Source organism: Cygnus atratus, chromosome 2, assembly GCF_013377495.2.
Source record: "Cygnus atratus isolate AKBS03 ecotype Queensland, Australia chromosome 2, CAtr_DNAZoo_HiC_assembly, whole genome shotgun sequence".
NCBI classification, from domain to species: Eukaryota; Metazoa; Chordata; class Aves; order Anseriformes; family Anatidae; genus Cygnus; species Cygnus atratus.
In genome coordinates, this window is record NC_066363.1 from 24,747,794 (window position 1) to 24,766,042 (window position 18,249).

The 18,249-nt window shown below is 38.7% G+C and overlaps 1 protein-coding gene across 3 annotated transcripts in view; it reads left to right on the forward strand.

Moving 5' to 3' along the window:
* Window positions 1-18,249, forward strand: part of ANKIB1 (ankyrin repeat and IBR domain containing 1) — a 94,244-nt gene that overhangs the window by 15,667 nt on the left and 60,328 nt on the right. For all 3 annotated transcript variants that reach the window (XM_050709062.1, XM_035545407.2, XM_035545405.2), the window contains exon 2: window positions 13,510-13,775. In XM_050709062.1, the coding sequence (XP_050565019.1) occupies window positions 13,588-13,775 (188 nt within the window). In that variant the 5' untranslated portion in view covers window positions 13,510-13,587. The remainder of the gene's footprint in view (window positions 1-13,509; window positions 13,776-18,249) is intronic.

Below are 18,249 nucleotides of genomic sequence, written 5' to 3' on the forward strand. Positions count from 1 at the left end.
CTGCTGGAAGATCAGCACCATCCTGATCCTTTCTCGGTACGTAAATCTTGATCTTGGCAAGCACAGTGACAGGAGACCTTTCTGTACTCAAGGATCCTTCATTTATCAGTATCTGAGAGCTGGTTCTTTCTTCTGTGAAAAATCTTGGATTCTTTCACGTAATTCATGGGCAGTAGTTTTCTTCCAGAAATTGTTGCTGTACATCTTATCTGTTGCTGTGCTGTGTAGCCTTTTACCTTGGTCAAACATTCAATTGATTTAATACTTTTTCAGATCATTACATTTGGTCGAGATGGTATCTTCACGCTGCCCTGGGTACGTTTGAGCAGCCTTCGTGCCTGCCTACTGCCTTATCTTGGTTTTACAGCAACTGTAGGATGGTGTCTAAAGAGATGCCTTGATGTCCTTTAATCCGAACTCATGGAAGTTGCTGTTAAATTACTGCACTGGGGAGGAAGTGATTTTTTAAAAGACTTTGGCTGAAGGAAGAACAATTTGATTATATAGGCTGCTTAGTGAAGCGTGGTATGATGTAGCCGGTGTGCTAAACCAGTAAAACAAAACCTTTCCTGGCTTTCTACAGTATCTACTTTCTATTGCAATAATTTAAGATGAAAACCTACTGCAAACCAGTTAGCATTAATCAATATAAATGCAGTTGGATTTATGGGTGCACAGATGCTCTTTTATTGTTATGACACATTTCTGCACAAACAGAGAAGTTTTTGTTTTCAGGAGCAATAAGAAATTGAAGCAGTGGATGCAGTAGTGAAATGTTCCAGTAGGAACAAGATGTAAGGATCTGGTAACTTGAATGTTGTGGTTTAGAATAAAAAAAAGCAGGTTCTATGTCAAAGTTTTGCTTTTCAAGAAAGACTGTAACACAGTTTTGTGGGACAAATCTATCAGGACTTTTAAAAGAATGCTAAGAAAAAAGTGGGGTCTGCATTCACTAAGGTTCTCTGTGCATGTGAGCTAAGTGTGTGCCAGGAAGGAGGGAGAGGAAAACTCAACGTCCAACAATCCAAGTTTCAGCAATCTTGGCTACGAGAAGAATATAGAGAAAGTGAAATTAAAATTATTTTATTTCTGCCATAGAACATCTGTTTTTTTTTTTTTTGCTTATGGCTCAAATATTTTAAATAAATACTAATTTTAAAGCACAGTGTAACATGCATTTTTCTTAAGCTTAGTTGTCAAGAGAAGTAGTAATATTAATGGTTTGTTTATGCTTCAAGGAGAGTAGTTTGAGCAAGTAGTTTGCTAATTCGAAGGGCAAAGCTCACTTCTCTGCGTCACTGGGTTTGGGATGTATATTCTGGCAATGAAATTATGAAAAATAATTCACTGGAAGAAACTTGAAGTCTGTGAATAAGTGATGGTGCTTCAGTGTTCTGGACAACGCAAATGTCATAAACTGTGGAAAGAGGCAACTCTGTTCAGTTGTTTAGACAGTGTCCTGCAGTTTCTATGGCTCTAAATCATTTCAGAGGCATAAAAACAACAGTATGCTTCAGAAAAACTGAATAATGGTAAGAGTATGCTCTGTTTGAGTTTGGATGACTTACAAGAGATGTAAAGTGTGCGTAGTTATTGTGTACATTTAGACAACAGATACAGATACAAGAGTACAGTTCACAATTAGATGACACTGTTTTGACTTGTGTTCAAAAAGATGACTGAGAATCATGCTCTGGCTGAATTATAAAGGAGGAATAAGCAAAAACCCTCCTGACAATACTGAGTAGGGTTACGGCAGGATTACTGTCAGCTTGAGTTCCTTCCGTGCTCTCTTTTTGTTCCTGAAGGAAACCTCATTGTCCTGAGTGGAGTACTCTATTGGCAAGTCGCGTAGGCACATACTGCTTGAGAAAGTTTCAACAAAGTAGAAATCATTTTAAGAGACTTACGTGGTCTCAGTCATTTCTTAGAAATGAAAAATGCCAGAATAAGGAATGTTTTTACAGAACAACCATAATTCACCTACTCTTGTGTGCCCCTATGTCCATCAGTTTAAATGAACACCTGTTTGTTTTGTCTCACTTAGCATCCATTGCAGTGGTCCATGGATGATAAAGATGTCCTAGCGTCCTTTCTCCTTTCTGTTTTTCTTTCCACCCTCCAACTCTGCAGACTATTTTCCCTCATTTCCTTCATTTTTCTTCCTCCTGGCAATCCAGCCAGGCTTGTTACTCCTGCCTCTTTTTCCACCCCTTTCTTTGGGTGCCAGCGAGAGCACAGGAGAAATGGCAGGGCTGCTCCTGTCCTCTCTGCGTAGCTTCGGCATGACTCTGGGAAGCAGTCACAGGGAAAGTTCTCCTAACCACCAAACACAGCTTTTTTATCATCCCGCTGTCTGTACAGTTACTTCATTTGGAAGCTCCAAGTAAATAGCTGCAGATCTTTTCAAGTAAAGTCGTACAGATTTTATGACTTGGCTAAAACAAAATACATTTTTTAAGACTGGTTCTTGAAAATCTTTGTAGCATTACGTCTCTGTAACTCCAATCCATTTCATGCAGTTTTGGTGACAAATGCACAATGATTTTGCACAATGAGGGACCCTGACAACTTGTATTTCTCTTTTGTCCACTCCTTGCCTTACACTGTGAAAGTCATGATAGTATTCTACTAAGAACAGCAGTCATTAGTATTGCATCAGTGTCTAGGCCAGTCACTAGGTACGTTGATTTTGTTAACAGCACAGCTGATTCAAACTCAGGGTTGTCTTTTTTTTTTTTTGAAAATAACTTTATTCTCTTTCTTTCTCACTGTTTTCTTTGGTTTGATATTAATCTTGAAACCAAAAATCTTTGTCGTGCAACAACGTTGTGTTTCATTGCAATTATACTCGAGTCAAGAATAATCTTCATAAATATAAACTGTAAGTGACGTGCCATAATTACATTTGTTATCCGTAGCCTTTATATAAATGTTCAAACAATTTGTATGCAGTGGAATAAACAACCCAACATTTCAGCATAGGTTTTCTGGCAAAAGTTAAAAATACGTGTTTAATCACAGAATAGTGTAAATTAATGTTAGATTAGATCCAATACATCTTTTGCCGTTTCCTTGCCAGAGTCAGAATTTTGCCCGTGGGTATATTTTATCAGAACTGCAGCAGTTGCAAGTCTGCTAATTTGGGGGCATGCGTAAGGTGCAGGTGATGGTTCTTGTCTCTGTGGTTACCTGAGTGACGAGTTCGTGGCAGTGATGCTCGTGAGATCCTGGGAACTCGCAACCTTGGCAAACAGGATGTGTGCTTCTTGGACTCAAAATAGTTAAATAGTTCCTAAAGTTGCATCTCAGAAATGTCGTAAAACACTTCTGAAATATTGTATAGAAACTGTGTTTTGCTGTGGGAGTCTGTCTCATTTTAGACACACAATGATGTCCCGGACTCTGTGTTTAGACCTTAAATGAATGTGTTGCTTTGAAGGAGTGCTGACCAGTTAAATTACCTCTTTGTTAAAAGGAAATTGATTTGTTCATTCATCTGAAAAAAATCACGATATCTTTGGGAGATCAGCGAGGTCACATTGTCTCTTAGCTTTATAGAGAACAAAGCCAGCATGTAAGAATGCTTCCAGGAAACAATAAAAGTGTGTGCACGTTTGTTTCTGGTCCAGTAATTTTGTGAATGTTGTTTGTCATCTTCCTCCAACAGCTTAATATGCTTTCCTCACCGCCCACTTGAATAGCATAGGAAGAAATACTTCTTTAATGCAGGGTGTGTTTTAAAAAGTTGCATCCCGTAGATCTTTATGAAATAATTGTAACGCACCAAGTGAGAGATGTGCTCTGTCACTCTGTCATGTTACTTATGTGACAACAGGGAACTTTTCATGCCTTGCATATTCCTTGAAATGCTGCATAATATTCTTTTCAGTGCTTTCAGTTACTGGGGTAATAAGAATAGACAAATTAAGGTAAGGGTTGGTTAGGTTATTCAAAACTTGTGAGCTGCAGACTATCAGCAGCCTACAGACCAAATGCTGGATCTAAGTTACGAGTCCGGAGTCAGCGGTAGGATTCTGTGATTATTGCTTTACTCGAACAACTTAAAATACAGGATGGTATTTTGGGAGTCTCTACATTGAAAATCTAGTTTTACTTGTTTGCTCACCTTTTTAACTTCTTACTTTATTAAAGTGATTTATCGTTCATAAAAGCAGTAATTTTGGGGTTGAAATGCACTGACTTCAGATATTTATTATTCCTGCATAATGCAACTGTGTGTTTTTAGAAAGTGGTGGAACAATGCCAACTATGTACAGCCTGATTGCAGTTGACTTACCTCATATATTAACTATTCTTACTTTTTGAGATCCACCATCCAGGCCTGTTGCCTATTTACGAGATACAGCTGCAGCACGACCCTCCCAGCTGATGCTCTTAACTATGAGAAAGCTTCATCGAACTGAGAGGTTTGTGCTTCAGGAACATGTTAAGGTTTTTCAATGTATGAGATTTTTTTCAGATTTTGCTGTGGATGATTCTGATCCTGAGCAGCCCTGTGTTGCCAGGCTCTTTATTTTTGCTCTCTGTAGATATGCCTGGACGTTTTATGCCAAAAAGTTTGGATTTCAATTGTATCAGTTTAATGCCACTGAAAACTGTGTTAACATTAAAGCTTTTAGCTGGGCGGTTTATCACAAAGGCTCTCCAGAGGGTTCTCTTTAGGTTACAGTGCAATTTCAAACCTGTTCACCTGAATCTTAACAAGGCTTTTAAATTGTGTTAAGCTGAGCAAGCATACTTGAAAAATACATCCTGAACTCCGTCAAGGCAGGGTCAAGGCACATTGCACCCCATTTAGGCTGGTTAATCAACTTCCCTGTAGGTTTTTTTATAGCCAATTTTGTGTTGCTGTCTTCATTCCTGCTCCTTTTCCTGGCACAATTGCCCAGAACTGGTTTTCTTTATCCTCAGTTTTTCTAAGCAGGTCAGTCTGATAGGAATCCACGCGTTTCTTTGGGCTTTTTGCTGCTGACAATGCCACCGTGTCCATTCCACCCGTCCATTCCTCTGTAAACCTTTACCTTGTCACTCTCAGCGGCCGTTTTACCCTGTACTTTTTGTCTGTTGGAGGTGACAGACATTCATCTCTAACTGAACCGAGCTGGGTCGTTGCTTACCTTACAGTTAAATAAAATGTATTTGAGTCCTTTTTGCAAATCCCAGCTGGCGCAGCAGCCACAGCGTATGTGATTAAGGAGAAATGCAGCAGCAAAGCATTACACAGGATGGGGTTCTCGTGCTGCCAATGTGAAAGAAATGGCACTGCTAAAGGAAGCTGCCAGTCTCCGGTTCTTATTCTTCGGTTTGTCACCGATGCTGACTGTTGGGTGACTCACAGCTGCCCGTGCTTCTTTACACAGGAGGCTGGGTGATATTTGTTCACTTTGGCATCTAGTGCTTGGGTCCAGTGCTTGATGCAAAAGTGCTGTTACCTGCACTGACCTGTGGCAGAGAAGTCACTTCTGTAGACATTTATGCAGCTAACAGTATTTTACGTGCTGTGGCAGACGTGTTTTCGGATATTTTAGTAGGTTGGGCAGTCTGTAGTGAGTTTTTCATACTAAAATAAAGTGTGCTCGAGATTACAATGCCACAGCTATCAAGCATGTCTGCATGCAGTTTGTCTTGCTCTTGAAAAAAAAAAAAAGTCAAACCTTTCTTGCTGTGCTTCTTCACCTTCTGATGCAGATAGAGGAGGTCTTGGAGCAGTAGTGTCAGTATTATTTGAGAAGCAGGTATTTTATATTATGTAAGGTTTGGTTAGTCTGTTTAATCTGAGGAGTGAAAAGCTAGCCCGAAAAGAGTTCTGCTGTATTTTAAGACTGGAGCCTGAAAAGGCCATAAAGGAGAAAATCTCTCTTGTATCAGTAACTAAAGCTACAGCAAATTAAATCAGATTATTAAGGCCTTGACAGAATGTTGCACTGGGAACGACTCCAAAATTTTATCTGGACTTCAGAGAACTTTGCAGATTTTACTGCTGTTTTTTAAATAACTCTCTAAAGACATAGTGCCCTGAAATAAATATGAAATAATCTGCAATTACACGTTAGACTATTGCGTACTTCAGTGCACAGTTATAGAATGGTAAGTCTTTTGTTCCATTATCCTGAATTGCTGCTCCCTTAAAAAAAAAAAAAAAAAAAAAAAAAGAAAAGTTTGTATAGAAACAGCTGCACGTTTTAAGTTATGCCACTAGATTGTTGTTTTTATTTTTATTTTTTTATCATAAACTGATAACTGCTTCTAGTCTGCTGCATCTGTCCCTATGGCATCACTCTCAGTGTATCAAGGCAGAGGAAACCAGAGCCATGCTTAAAAGTCTGTTTTCTCTGCAAACTGGAGTTGGAGGCAGGCAAAAGAAGTGTGTAAGAAAGGAAATCTTCCACCTGGATCAAAGTCTTTGTGCCTGAGTCAGTAAGCCAAAGTCTCAAATTACTGAGTTTAGCAATAGCTTTAAGCCTTCTAGTTGTGGGCACGTTAGCCAGCAGAAGATTGTAACATGAGTTGGTAGACTCTCTGTCCTACAAACGTATAATGAGGAAATAATTCCTCCACAACCCTGCACTATATTTTATTCAAGTAAATTCTCAACATTAATGCCACTTTTCAACCTTAGTGTTTGAAACAAAAAGAATGTATATTGGTTATTTTTCTACTAAGGCTAACCAGTGCTATATTTGTAGATAATTCTCTACATTGGTATTTTAGGTTCATTTTTTGGTCTATGATTGGACATGTAAAACATAACACTGAATTTGACAATGTCAAGCTCCATGCAGAAGGCTTAAAGTGGATGAGATGCTTTCATTATTTCATGGTGATGACTTCAGATCTTTTGGCACAAACCTTAGAATGTATCTTATTTCAATTTAAAAAATGACAACAATAACAAAACAAACAAAAGCAATTAAAAAAAACACCACCACAACAACAAGAAAGTAAGTTGTATTAGCTTAAAAAGATTCAGAAAACTACCCCTTTTCCATAACTTGATTCTCAGGCTTTGCTAGCACACTTGTTACTTAATTGTGCAGAAATATTCCTCCAGAAGCAGATGTCCAGCAAGAGAAATTTTTGCTTAGTAATTCAAGTTTGGTAAATCTTACATCTTTATTGGAAACTAGTAAAAATTAGCTTTAACCTAACATTTTCTACTATATCTTAATTATAGACATATCTGCCAGCTATACTGAAGTAAGTATCCATGTTTGCATGCTTTTTTTTAATTCTGTCCTCTTGATAAAGTGAATGTATTTTGGTACTGTTGTTCTCTTTACTTCTTGGACAGAGGATAGGGCCAGGAATGAATAGAAGAAATCAACAGGGCTTTTTCTTGTTTGAGAGGACTTAGTATTCTGAGAATTATAACAACTTTTGACTTGCTTCATTCGTGTTAGTCCATCCCAGTAGTGAAGATTGTAATTCATCATGGCGCAACATTCCTAAATGTACCAGGTTAGTAGGCTTTTTTCCTAAAACATGAAGCTGCGCATGATTCCCTTCTGCAATTAATTATGATTTGTAATGCAGGACAGACTCTGCAGTAAATATTTTATAAACTCACCTTATAAAAATGAACTGTTTAACTGCAGTATCCAAAGCAAATAAAATAGTTACCTTTTGAGCTAACTGTGCTTAGAACAGAAGATGCATTTAGAATGCAGTAAAATATTTTATATTTTCAACAAAAGCAAGGTACTTTTGGAAAAAAGGTTGTTTTGATATCTTTTTTCTTTCTCCTTTTTGTGTAGGCAGTTTGTTAGCAGTTGTCTTTGCAAGGGTATAAAAACCACATTATATTACCAATATCAAAACTTCATTTTGATAGTATTAAGATATAATTGTTAGAGGCTATGTAATGTCTTTCTTCTTTCAGCTTGGCTTACTATTGATTCCACAATAATTTTCTTATAGTTTACATGCAAAAATACTTTTTTTAAGTAAGAAATACTCTTTTTTCAGCCAACAAATGGTATTCAAACTTTTTAGAATTAAGAAGTGTTACACTGCAAAGTAACAGTTGCAAATGATGATTGGTTCTATTGATGATCTTTCCTCATCATATAGATAAAAGATTTCTTTTTGTGCAAGAAATATATAACGTTTTCTTTAGATTTACTGAGCAGTACTGTGTAGTACAGTATATCTCCCTTTCCTTTTCCTATCCCCCAAGATAGGAAACGGCTGCTGTACGATCACATGCTAGTGCTACATTCAGCGAGAAATTTTGCTTCAGTATTAAAGCAATTCAAATGTAAATTTAGGGAGGTATGTCATCTCATGAAAGACTCGTGCTGAATACATGATTCCAAAATGAGTGTTAGAAATAGGAGGCTTCAAAAATAGTTGTCTGGTCCCTCTTATATGATATTTTACCATTTGTTACAAATTTCTAGCAAGCGCCGTGGCACTACTTCAAGGGAGGACTATTTCTAAAATCCTTTTAAGCCATTACAGTCATCCTTCTTCAAACTCACGTCTATGATGATACCCATGAAAAAATCAATAGCAATTGGGCAGCTGGTGCGACTACTCTCAAAATCTCATTTGTACCTTGATATACCCAAGTCTTTCGGTATTCACTCTTTTTTCATCTTGTGCTTCGTCTTCAGGCTCCTGTGGGAGTATCCATCTCTTTGTTAAATATTTATAGAGCTGTGATATCAAAGTGCTGCTTTTAGCGGTGTTGCTAATAAGTCCATAGAAGTTTTACTGCTTGTTGCCAAAGCAGAGAAGTGTGATGCTCCTGACGGAGTTTATGGGAATCTTTCCTTTGACTTTAAGGCGGTTTGTGCAAACAGTATTTTGGCTTTATGATTAACCTGGAACTTTTATTGGGGAATGGTAGAGTAGTAAAGACAGTTGCTAAGTTTGAATGAGTGTGATTGTTGATGTTTGAAATTCTGAAATAGTAGGGGGATACTAAATGCTGTGTTTGCTAACTGTTTTTCCTGTATTCTCTGGTATAAAAGGTCATAGTGATATTTGTTGTTGTAATAAATATTACGAGGTTACAATAATGGCTATGATACAGCCGTTTTGTTGTCACAGAACTTGAAAATTTGCAAACAGGTCTGCCTACCAGACAAATATCTCGTCTTTGTCTTGTAAAATTCTCTTCGAGTCCCATTTTATTCAGATGAAATATTTGAAGACTGCCATTTTCCTGTTGTACTTTTTGTTATTTTGCAATGTTTTTATAGCACATCGCATTAAGAAAATAGCCTAGAAGTTTATGTAAGCACCAAAGCAAGGACAGTGACACTGACAGCAGACTCTAGCAATAGCAGCCTGGCAGCTGCTGAGGCAGCGTCAGCCACCCCAGTATTCAGCCCATGGGAGCCTCCAAGTCCCTGAGGCTGTGGCCTGGCTGGACCTTCCAGGCCCCCCTTCTCTTTCTCTTTAAGGAGGAAATGTGTGTGTCATATGCCTGTCGCCTTCAGATGCGTGAAATGGAGGGTTGAAAGAGCAAACCAAGTCTCCTCTCTGATGAATCACTGCCTGGTTCCAGCACCGGCCTTGTTAGCTCACTGTCCTCCGAGAGCACCTAATGGATGGGAAGCCCTTAATGGAATGGAAAAAAAAAATAAGAAAAAAAAAAAACACAAAGAAGGCAGCCTGGGCCCCTCTCAGCCATTGTCAGATCCAGAAGTTTGTTGCAACAGCTCACATTTTGTCCTTTTTCTCCTTCAGCTGAAGTAGGCTTCTTTAGGCTCTGGTAGACCTGTCAGACGACACAACCAGCAGACGTCGGATGTTTTAACAGCAGGACACTCGGCAGCCACAGCAGCTTGAGGGAGGCAGCAGCTGTCAGGTCTTGGTTTCTTCTGGACTTCCCAAGGTGCTGGGAGCCCGCTGTTAGGGCAATGTGCAGAGGCAGCTTCACCCATCTTTCTGCATTTCTCCTGGCACGGGCAATGGCTAATCCAGAAAAGAAAACTGCAGTGTGACCCACCAAATTACTGAGGCATAAAAGGCTAAGAGTGAGAAAGATGAATCGTCTTATGGATGCTGTATGAAGGTGAAAGGCGTTAGCACAATTTATAGCATCCTGTATTTTAAATAGGAAATTGTTTCCTAGATTAGTTTTGACCCCGTCACTTCTCTCCTTGCTTTCTTCCAGAGATTGGTTTCTTGCTATCACATCAAATACAAGTTGTTTGCCTTCACCTGAAGTGCTTTCCTGGACTATCCCCATTCTATCATCGTTCATTTCCTTTTGATAATGTGATGATTATAGTTCAATTAGCCATTTGCTAAATTTTCAATACCTCTGTGCTGATTCTTAGTTATAGGAGAAGTTGCACTTGCGTCTGTTCAAAGCCACATTATTGCTCTGCTTTATAATCCTACTTAAAATTCTCCCTTTCCTTTGACTCTGAGAATCTAAAGATTTGGAGAATGTTATGTAGAGCAGTATTCTACTGTTTTTCTTCATTCACCTTGCTGTATCATGTCTGTATCGTATATAGCCCTTTGTTGTACACATAGGCTGTATGTAGGGTTTTTTTTTTAGGGAAGCAGATGTCACTGTTTTGCAGTACATGCTGCATGTTCCTAAAACTCCCAGATGTTATGGTAATGTACATAATATTTTGGGCAACGCGCTTACTTCTTTTATTATTCATTCCTGAACACTGTGCTACCATCTAATATATCCATACTCCATCAAAAAATAAATAGGTCATTCAGCGTGCAGTGGAACTAATGAAATTTACAGGTTCTGCACTGCACAAACTTGAGCTCTTAATTTCTCTAGAGCCACCCACCACAGACCCTCAGCTCTCCCATGCGTTCACAGACCTCTGCCTAAATACATAGAATTCTGCTTCAACTTCTCAGCAGAATCACCCTGCCCCATCTTCTTCTCAGGTTCCCCGAGGGCACCATCTGATCTCCTTAGACTCCTAGCACCCCCTCTCAGCCATCGCCAGGTTTGTTTAATGTGTGGGGCAGGAGGTGTGCTGCAGCTGACGCAAGCTAGCCATGTGCTAATTGCCAGAAATAAGTGCGCAGCAATTGATGCTCTTACCTTCTAATTTCAGACAATGGGAGAAGTTTTTGTGCTTTTTTGGTCATTGAGGGCGCTAGTGGGATCTGCATTATTGATTTTCATGAAGATTTGAGTAATGTGATATCTTTCAGGCATTTGTTCTTGTCTAATTTTGTTTATGGCCTCAAGAGCTATTGGTGGTGGATAGGGGATTAATGGATAATATAATAGTGTAACCTTTTCTTGTAACAAACCTGACTGCTTGACTGAAAGTCATTCTTTCAAGTTATTTTTGAGATCCCAGCTGCTGAAGGTATTAGGCATTATTTATTTTGTTTTATGTAGAGAGAAATATGAACTGCTGGTTTATTGAAAAGGGTAAAGATATCTTCATGGTTTTGCACGCTATTTCATTAAAGCCTACAACTACTGAATATTTACACTAATGCAGCTATTGGTATGTCGGGAAGCACATTAATCTAAAGCACTGAAGGCTGTGACGTGGTAGTGTGAACACGCAGGAGCCTTCTTAAAGAGTATGAACATAGTATCGGGGCATGCTTATATCTTAAAATACAGGGACAACAAAAAGACACAAAATGCTGCAGAATTCAAGAATCTGGGCTTTGGTTTGTGTTTATAACAGGGTGTGCGTCTGCTTTTGGGGTACCTACTTCTCTGTTATTATGAGAAGCGTGTAGCTGATTAACGCAGTTGCTTGACTCTGGCAGGGGAGGACAGAGGCGCTGCGCTCAGCGTGCTGAGTTAGCTGGTTTAGCAGATCTCTCGTCCCACAGTGGCATCAAGCAGTAGGACATAACTCCAAAATAAGGATTGCTTCGTCGCATTTTTGAAGGAAAAGGGGATGAAAGTGGAGGCTGCCAAGGGCACTGTGCTCCTTCTAGAGTGGCTCAAACTGAGGGATGTGCACTGGTGATATCAGGATGAAAAGTTTTCCCTCCTCTTCACCAAATGACCTGTGAGTGGGGCTGCAGAGAGGGGATGGCGCAGGGTCCAGCCAGCAGCATCCCATGCAGAATGGGGCCTAAGCAAAGCTGTAGGAAGACTGGGATGAAAAGTAAAAGTGTGCAAGCATGCTCAGTCCTGCACGTTGTTACTCTTGCGATTAATGTAACTTGTAAGTTCACAGTAAGACGAGGCAGCTCATGAAAGGATTGCTCTGTGGGAACAAAAGTGCATTGCAGCTGTTCCCCAGAGTTTCCCCAAATCTTTTTCATGTGGATTATATATACATCCTGATTCTCTGAGACTTTCTGCAACAGCAGACTCCTTGCATTCCTCTATTTGTTATGTCTACAAGGTGGTCTGGGCACCAGTAACTGTGCTGGAGAGCAAATAGGGAAGTCTGAGATGGTCCCAACCAGCAGAACATAAGGTACTGGGCACATAGAGGCTCCTGCCCTGCCTGATTGTAGGTACCAAACACAATCAATTTCAGTTTCCTAACCTGCTGTGCCTGGCATATTTGGATCCCAGAGAGCATGTTGTGGGGGGAAGGATCTGGCATGGAGCAGTGTGCATGGGGTGACTCGTGCACAAAAGAGACCTCCTGGAAGGTTCACTGTGCTACCAGCTGCAGCCTGGTGCTGAGTCCCCCTTCTGTCCCTCTGACACAAAACACAGTGTGCTCTTTCAGACTGCACGACCTGGTAAGCCTCTGCTGTCCCATCTCATGAGCTGAGCTGAGCTGGGATGCTCTGACTGCCCAGGCTTCCTATAACTCTATCTGCTGGTCCCCTACATCAGATAAAGGTGAGAGGCAGGGGAACGGGGCAGCTGGCAGTTCTCTGAAGTTCTTGTAAGGTGCAGCTGGCTAGTGCCATTATAATGCCTGGTGTTGTATGGACCCTTCCACTGTTGGTCTGTAAGTGTCATTTTTCAAATGGGGTTAACATTTTTAAGAATCTGCTTAGCAGTACTGTTAAGATGGGGCCTTAATGATTTTATGATAATAAATCCTGTGCTTGTGTGTATTGGTCTTGCTGGCGCAAAAACCTGCTGCTTACACCCACCAACATGTGCATAGGTACTTCAAGCACATTTTTACTTGATGTTCTTTAAGTAACAGTTAACTCAGGTCTGATTTCGTGCATACTTTTGAAGAATTTTACCTCCTTGTTTAAGGATTTGACTTTGTTTCTGCTATGATTTGAAATCTCTTCTAGTCTCTAATTGACTTTTCTTCCATGGAAATTCATCCTTGTCTGCTAATACAGATGGATATTGACCATCTTTTTATTTTCTGTATGTTTGAAGAGTCTATGTAGTTAAAATATTTAATAGGGAAATAATCCGTGAAGAATTGGGAATTTGTATATGTCTATCTATAAGGACTTCATCAATTAATGAGCAGAATTTACAGGCCCTAAGTAATCTTCATGTGCACGCTTACAGTGCTGTAGTTTCAGGTGAATTCATCTAGCAAAGGGTGCTTTACAGAATAACTGAAATACTGTTTGTCTTTTTAGGCTGTGAAGCATGTTACAGAACCTCGCAAGTGGATGAAGGGGAAAGGAAAAAGTGCCATTGGTAGCTAGAATAGCAACATGGGAAATACAACTACCAAATTCCGCAAAGCTCTTATAAATGGAGATGAAAATCTGGCCTGCCAAATATATGAGAGCAACCCTCAACTAAAAGAAACTCTTGACCCAAATACTTCTTATGGAGAAACTTACCAGCACAATACTCCACTACATTATGCTGCTAGGCATGGAATGAACCGTATCCTGGGGTGAGTATAATTCAGTGTTTTATTTTTGTATTAATAACTGATCTAAGAAATACAAGAGATTTAGCTGAGTTATAAATATCTTACGTGTGTGTATATATATGTACGTATGTATGTGTGTTGCAAACAGAATTTGTAACATTTTCAAATAGTAATAGAAAACATGCAAGTTAGTCTATAATCCCAGGCTGCTATAACAGGTGTTAATTTTTTTTTTGGTGTATTTGTTCCTTCTTCATTAATCTTGGACAGTTTTAGTTTGCTTCATGAAGACCACAGTTGTTGGTTGTTTTTTTTTTAAAAAATAATGACTATTCCACCGTTCTTGATGTGTTTTCCTGTTTTAAAATGATCTGTTTGTATCATACCTGATTGATACCGTACTGATATAGACTGGATAGACTTCCAGATGGGACAGTATGTTTATTCTTGTGTTAAAGAATAAACAGGCAGCTTTTATTCTTCCATTTTGGATAATAGCAGCAAACATGAATATCATGATAATGAATAAATTTATTACTGCTGCAGTTCACACATACAGCAATCTCTAATGTTAGCTACTTCCATTCTTCTGTATTTTTGCCAGTGCTCTAAGATCAATTAAAGATTAACATCAAAGAGTTAGACATCTTATCCATGTCCAGAGATCACAGGTACAAGCTGTTCCGGTCTAGTGTTTCATGAATCTAATTCCAAGTAGACATTGCTAAACCTCTTCTTCGGTAGCTAATGAGTTAGAGAGAATTTCATAAATAGCCTCTTATTTATATTAGGAAATAGAATATAAATATATACTGAACTGTACTACTGTCAATATTCTTTTTATTTCTGTGTTTATATCTACTACTGGGCCTGTGGTATTCAAGTTTGTGTTGTCTCTCATATGCTGAGGAACTCGACTAGCCACTAACCAGGCCTGACACCATATTATTTTCCTCAGTGTTTTAGATTCATCTAATAATTTGTTATACTTTATAACTTCTCATCTGCCTTGATTTTTTGCTACGTTTTTCTCTTCTCCCCCATTTAACTGATGTTTTTGTTTCACCACTAAATCATTTTTTTTATTTCCTAACATGCCAAAATGTTCCTTTTCCCCCAGTTTTTTAAATAAACCTGATTTAAAATAGCATTCAGATTTTATTTACATTTTCTGTGATTTTTTTTCTTTGCAATTTACAGGTTGTTTCTCTCAGTTTAAGAAAATACAGTCTCTTTGAAAGGAAACATGAAATTGTTTGCATAAATGGAAAGAAATGGAGTCATAATTACTGTCTGCTGAGCAGTCCATTAGTTAATTCATATTTCCCCATTATGATGAGATCTAGAATAACTGCTTTGCATTAAAAATAATTAGTAATTTAGAAATGACATTTACTACTAGCTACATGGGACCTTTAGAATCTAAGTCTCACAGGACAATGCAGTTTTATTTTGTGCATGTTACAAACAAATAATCAAAAGAATCATTCCTTTTTCTAGTTTGTGACCATGATTTGCAAAACGTTTTTTTGCTAGTAAATGGTGAAAGTACCTGTATTTGCTAGAATCTGCTAATGAAAACCTGGACTTTTGGAATTGTCACTTTTGCTGAGTAATTTGTTGATTTTTTTTTTTTTTTTTTACCACTTTTCATCTGTCTTTGTAATGGCTTTGTTCAAAACCCATTAGTGATGCGTACTAGAGAACAATTTTGCCTTTCTATCTGAAAGAAATAGTAAGGGTGAATAAATATCGTACTTATACTGTACCTGTTTGCAAAGTTGATAATAGAAAGGGTACAAGTGATTCCCAGTTAAGCCCTTTGATGCAGAAAGTCCTGGATATGATAGAGATTAAATAAATTGAATATTGAAATGAATGTTTTGATTTACAGATGAGGTACAGTATCTAAAAATAATTAAACTTTAATCTGTATGTGTTTTGAGAGAGATTTGCAATTATGGGATGCCCATAATACTGTAATGTTGTATATATATTTCTTTATGGAATGTTTTAAATATTTGGGAACCTGTAGTGACAGTGACTTGTAGTTCAAACTCTAGACAGTATTTTGTGTACCATACCGTTCAGTTTTTCTTCATAGACTGATATTTGTATTATTGTAGGTAGATATGAACAAACATGTCCACATTCATTAGATGAAAATTTCTCAAAATAGAGTAATGTGATGCAGTTGTCAGTACACCTTTTGAATAACACGATATATTAAGAGAGATGTTCTGGGATGCTCAGCAATAACCTGACAGGGCTGTTGCCCAATACTAAAACAAAGGGACAAAATCCCTGTTGTATGGCTAGTGGTGACTACCCAAAGACTCAGTGAAAGCACAGGCACTGAGTCTGCAATGAAAGGGAGCTGAGGACAACCTGGTATAGTCATCTCGGAGGAGAAGACAAAGAAACTGGAGAAGATGTTAAAGGGTCATGAAGCAAAACTCCTGATCTGATCAAACCTTATATAATCCATCATGAACTCTCCAGGCAGAAACTTACGCAGACAAAAATTTCTCAACCATTTTGAACCACGTAGTTGTTTTACACCAGGTCAGCAATCTGAGTCATCCGGCTGTTGTGCTTTTCATCCAGCTTTTACAGTCCAGAAACTGTATTTAGTGTATAATCAAACTGTAGCCTCACACATATTGATATAACTTTGAAAATTTGCCATCAATTTATTTTCTCTTTCCAAGATTCAGCAAGAATGTATTAAAATACTCAGACTGTATCTATGATAATTTCTCATGAGTATCACAGAAAGCTTTGATATATTAGAAATGTTGAAATAAAAGATGGAAAATAGTAAGGAATTCAGTTAATATGTAACTTTTGTTCAGTCTGCAGCCTGATATAATGTTTACCTCACAGATCACTTTGTTTTACCAAGCTTTTAATGTTTAAAAAACAAAATCTGCTGCTCGTGGCTAATTAGCACGAACGAGAACGTTCGAAGTACTGCTTGAAGTTGCCAGAAGCTCTGTAGTTCAGCAGTTCCCAGTGGCTGAGAGCTGTCTCACTTTCTCTGCCCGGTCAGGATGTGTAAACAGGTGGCTGGTCCATGTATTTGGCCATGCCCTGTGCCTGATCATTGCTGTCTGTCCTGACTTTAGATGTATATTTTTCCCACTTTTGGACCTTTCAACCTGCTCACCTAGAGAGCAGAACAGAACGAGGGCCAACAGTTGCCACTTGTGGTCGTGTGCATGCTGAGTGTTTCTGTCCTTGTGGACCGCCATGTACCATATTGCACATGTAAGGTTGTGTGTGTGCCTGCTGGGGGTATATACTCAGCCTCTCCACTGGCTGGACCCAGGGATGTGGAGCCACAGCACCTTGCCTCTCTTGAGCTGCCAGAAAATCTCTCCAGACAAAAAAAAAAAGGTTGCTTTCCGTTTTGGAAGCAAAGAACTAAAAGTTTCAAGTTTACTTTCTTGGACTATATTGTATATGTCATGGGAACAATTCAAGTGTCATTTACTAAGTGATTTTCTGTTACAGTCTGTGGACATCAGCTGTTGGTACTTGAATTCAGCATTGACTTTCAGAGAAGTTTGCCTTGGCTGTTAATAGATCTGGATCAGAAATGTCATCTGTGTTACAAAATTGTATTGATCTCACTATTCAGATTGTGTTCATTGCAAGCTAATAAACAGGTAGTCTTCCGTGAATGATAGGTAAGACTTGGGGAAGTAAAATAAAAGGTTACATAACCATCAGAAACGTCAAGAAGTAATAAAAGATGCGTAATACTCAGATTGATTTTGAGAGCTTTGTTCGACAGACAAATTGATCCTATTCTACATTAACATTTATCACAATCCCCTATTAATGAAAGTCTTGACAGAAGATTCCTGTTCGAGAGGATAGTTTAAATTTCATTTAGTAAATGGGTATAAAAATATTACAGAGCAAGAGCACACAGGCGATTTATTTTCTTGAGAAAATTCAGTCTTTGGATGATCAAGTACCTCAGATGCTCTCAGGCTTTTTTCCCCCAATCTCAAGGTACATTTGGGATCACCTGACTGCTCAGCTTCAAAGAACTGTTATCAATTTGGAAAGGTATCCACCAGTGTCTGGCATGATGAACCACTCCTGAAATAAGACATCAGCATAGGTTTTTCCAGGGGGTGGCTGAGACAGATGCCTAGAAATCATGAGGAAACTACTCATGATTGAAAGGAAAAACCTTCTTAGACAACCTGTAATTCTGCAAGGTATGTTGTGGTGTGACTTTCAGTGTTGTAGTTTTACTCGGAAGCTTTTTGAATCCATGACAGACTTTTTTCAACATATGCTTCATACTGCTACATCTGAGCACTTTGTGAGTATCTAAGCCCAAAGTGGCTTGTTTGTAGCAGTTACTGCTGGTCCTGGGCTGAAGATGGAGGGGAGAAAAGGTGGCAGAAACATGAGGCTGTGAGGGGACAGAAAGGGCTTGTGAAGCTGATTTTTTCTAGAACAGCAAAAGTAAAGA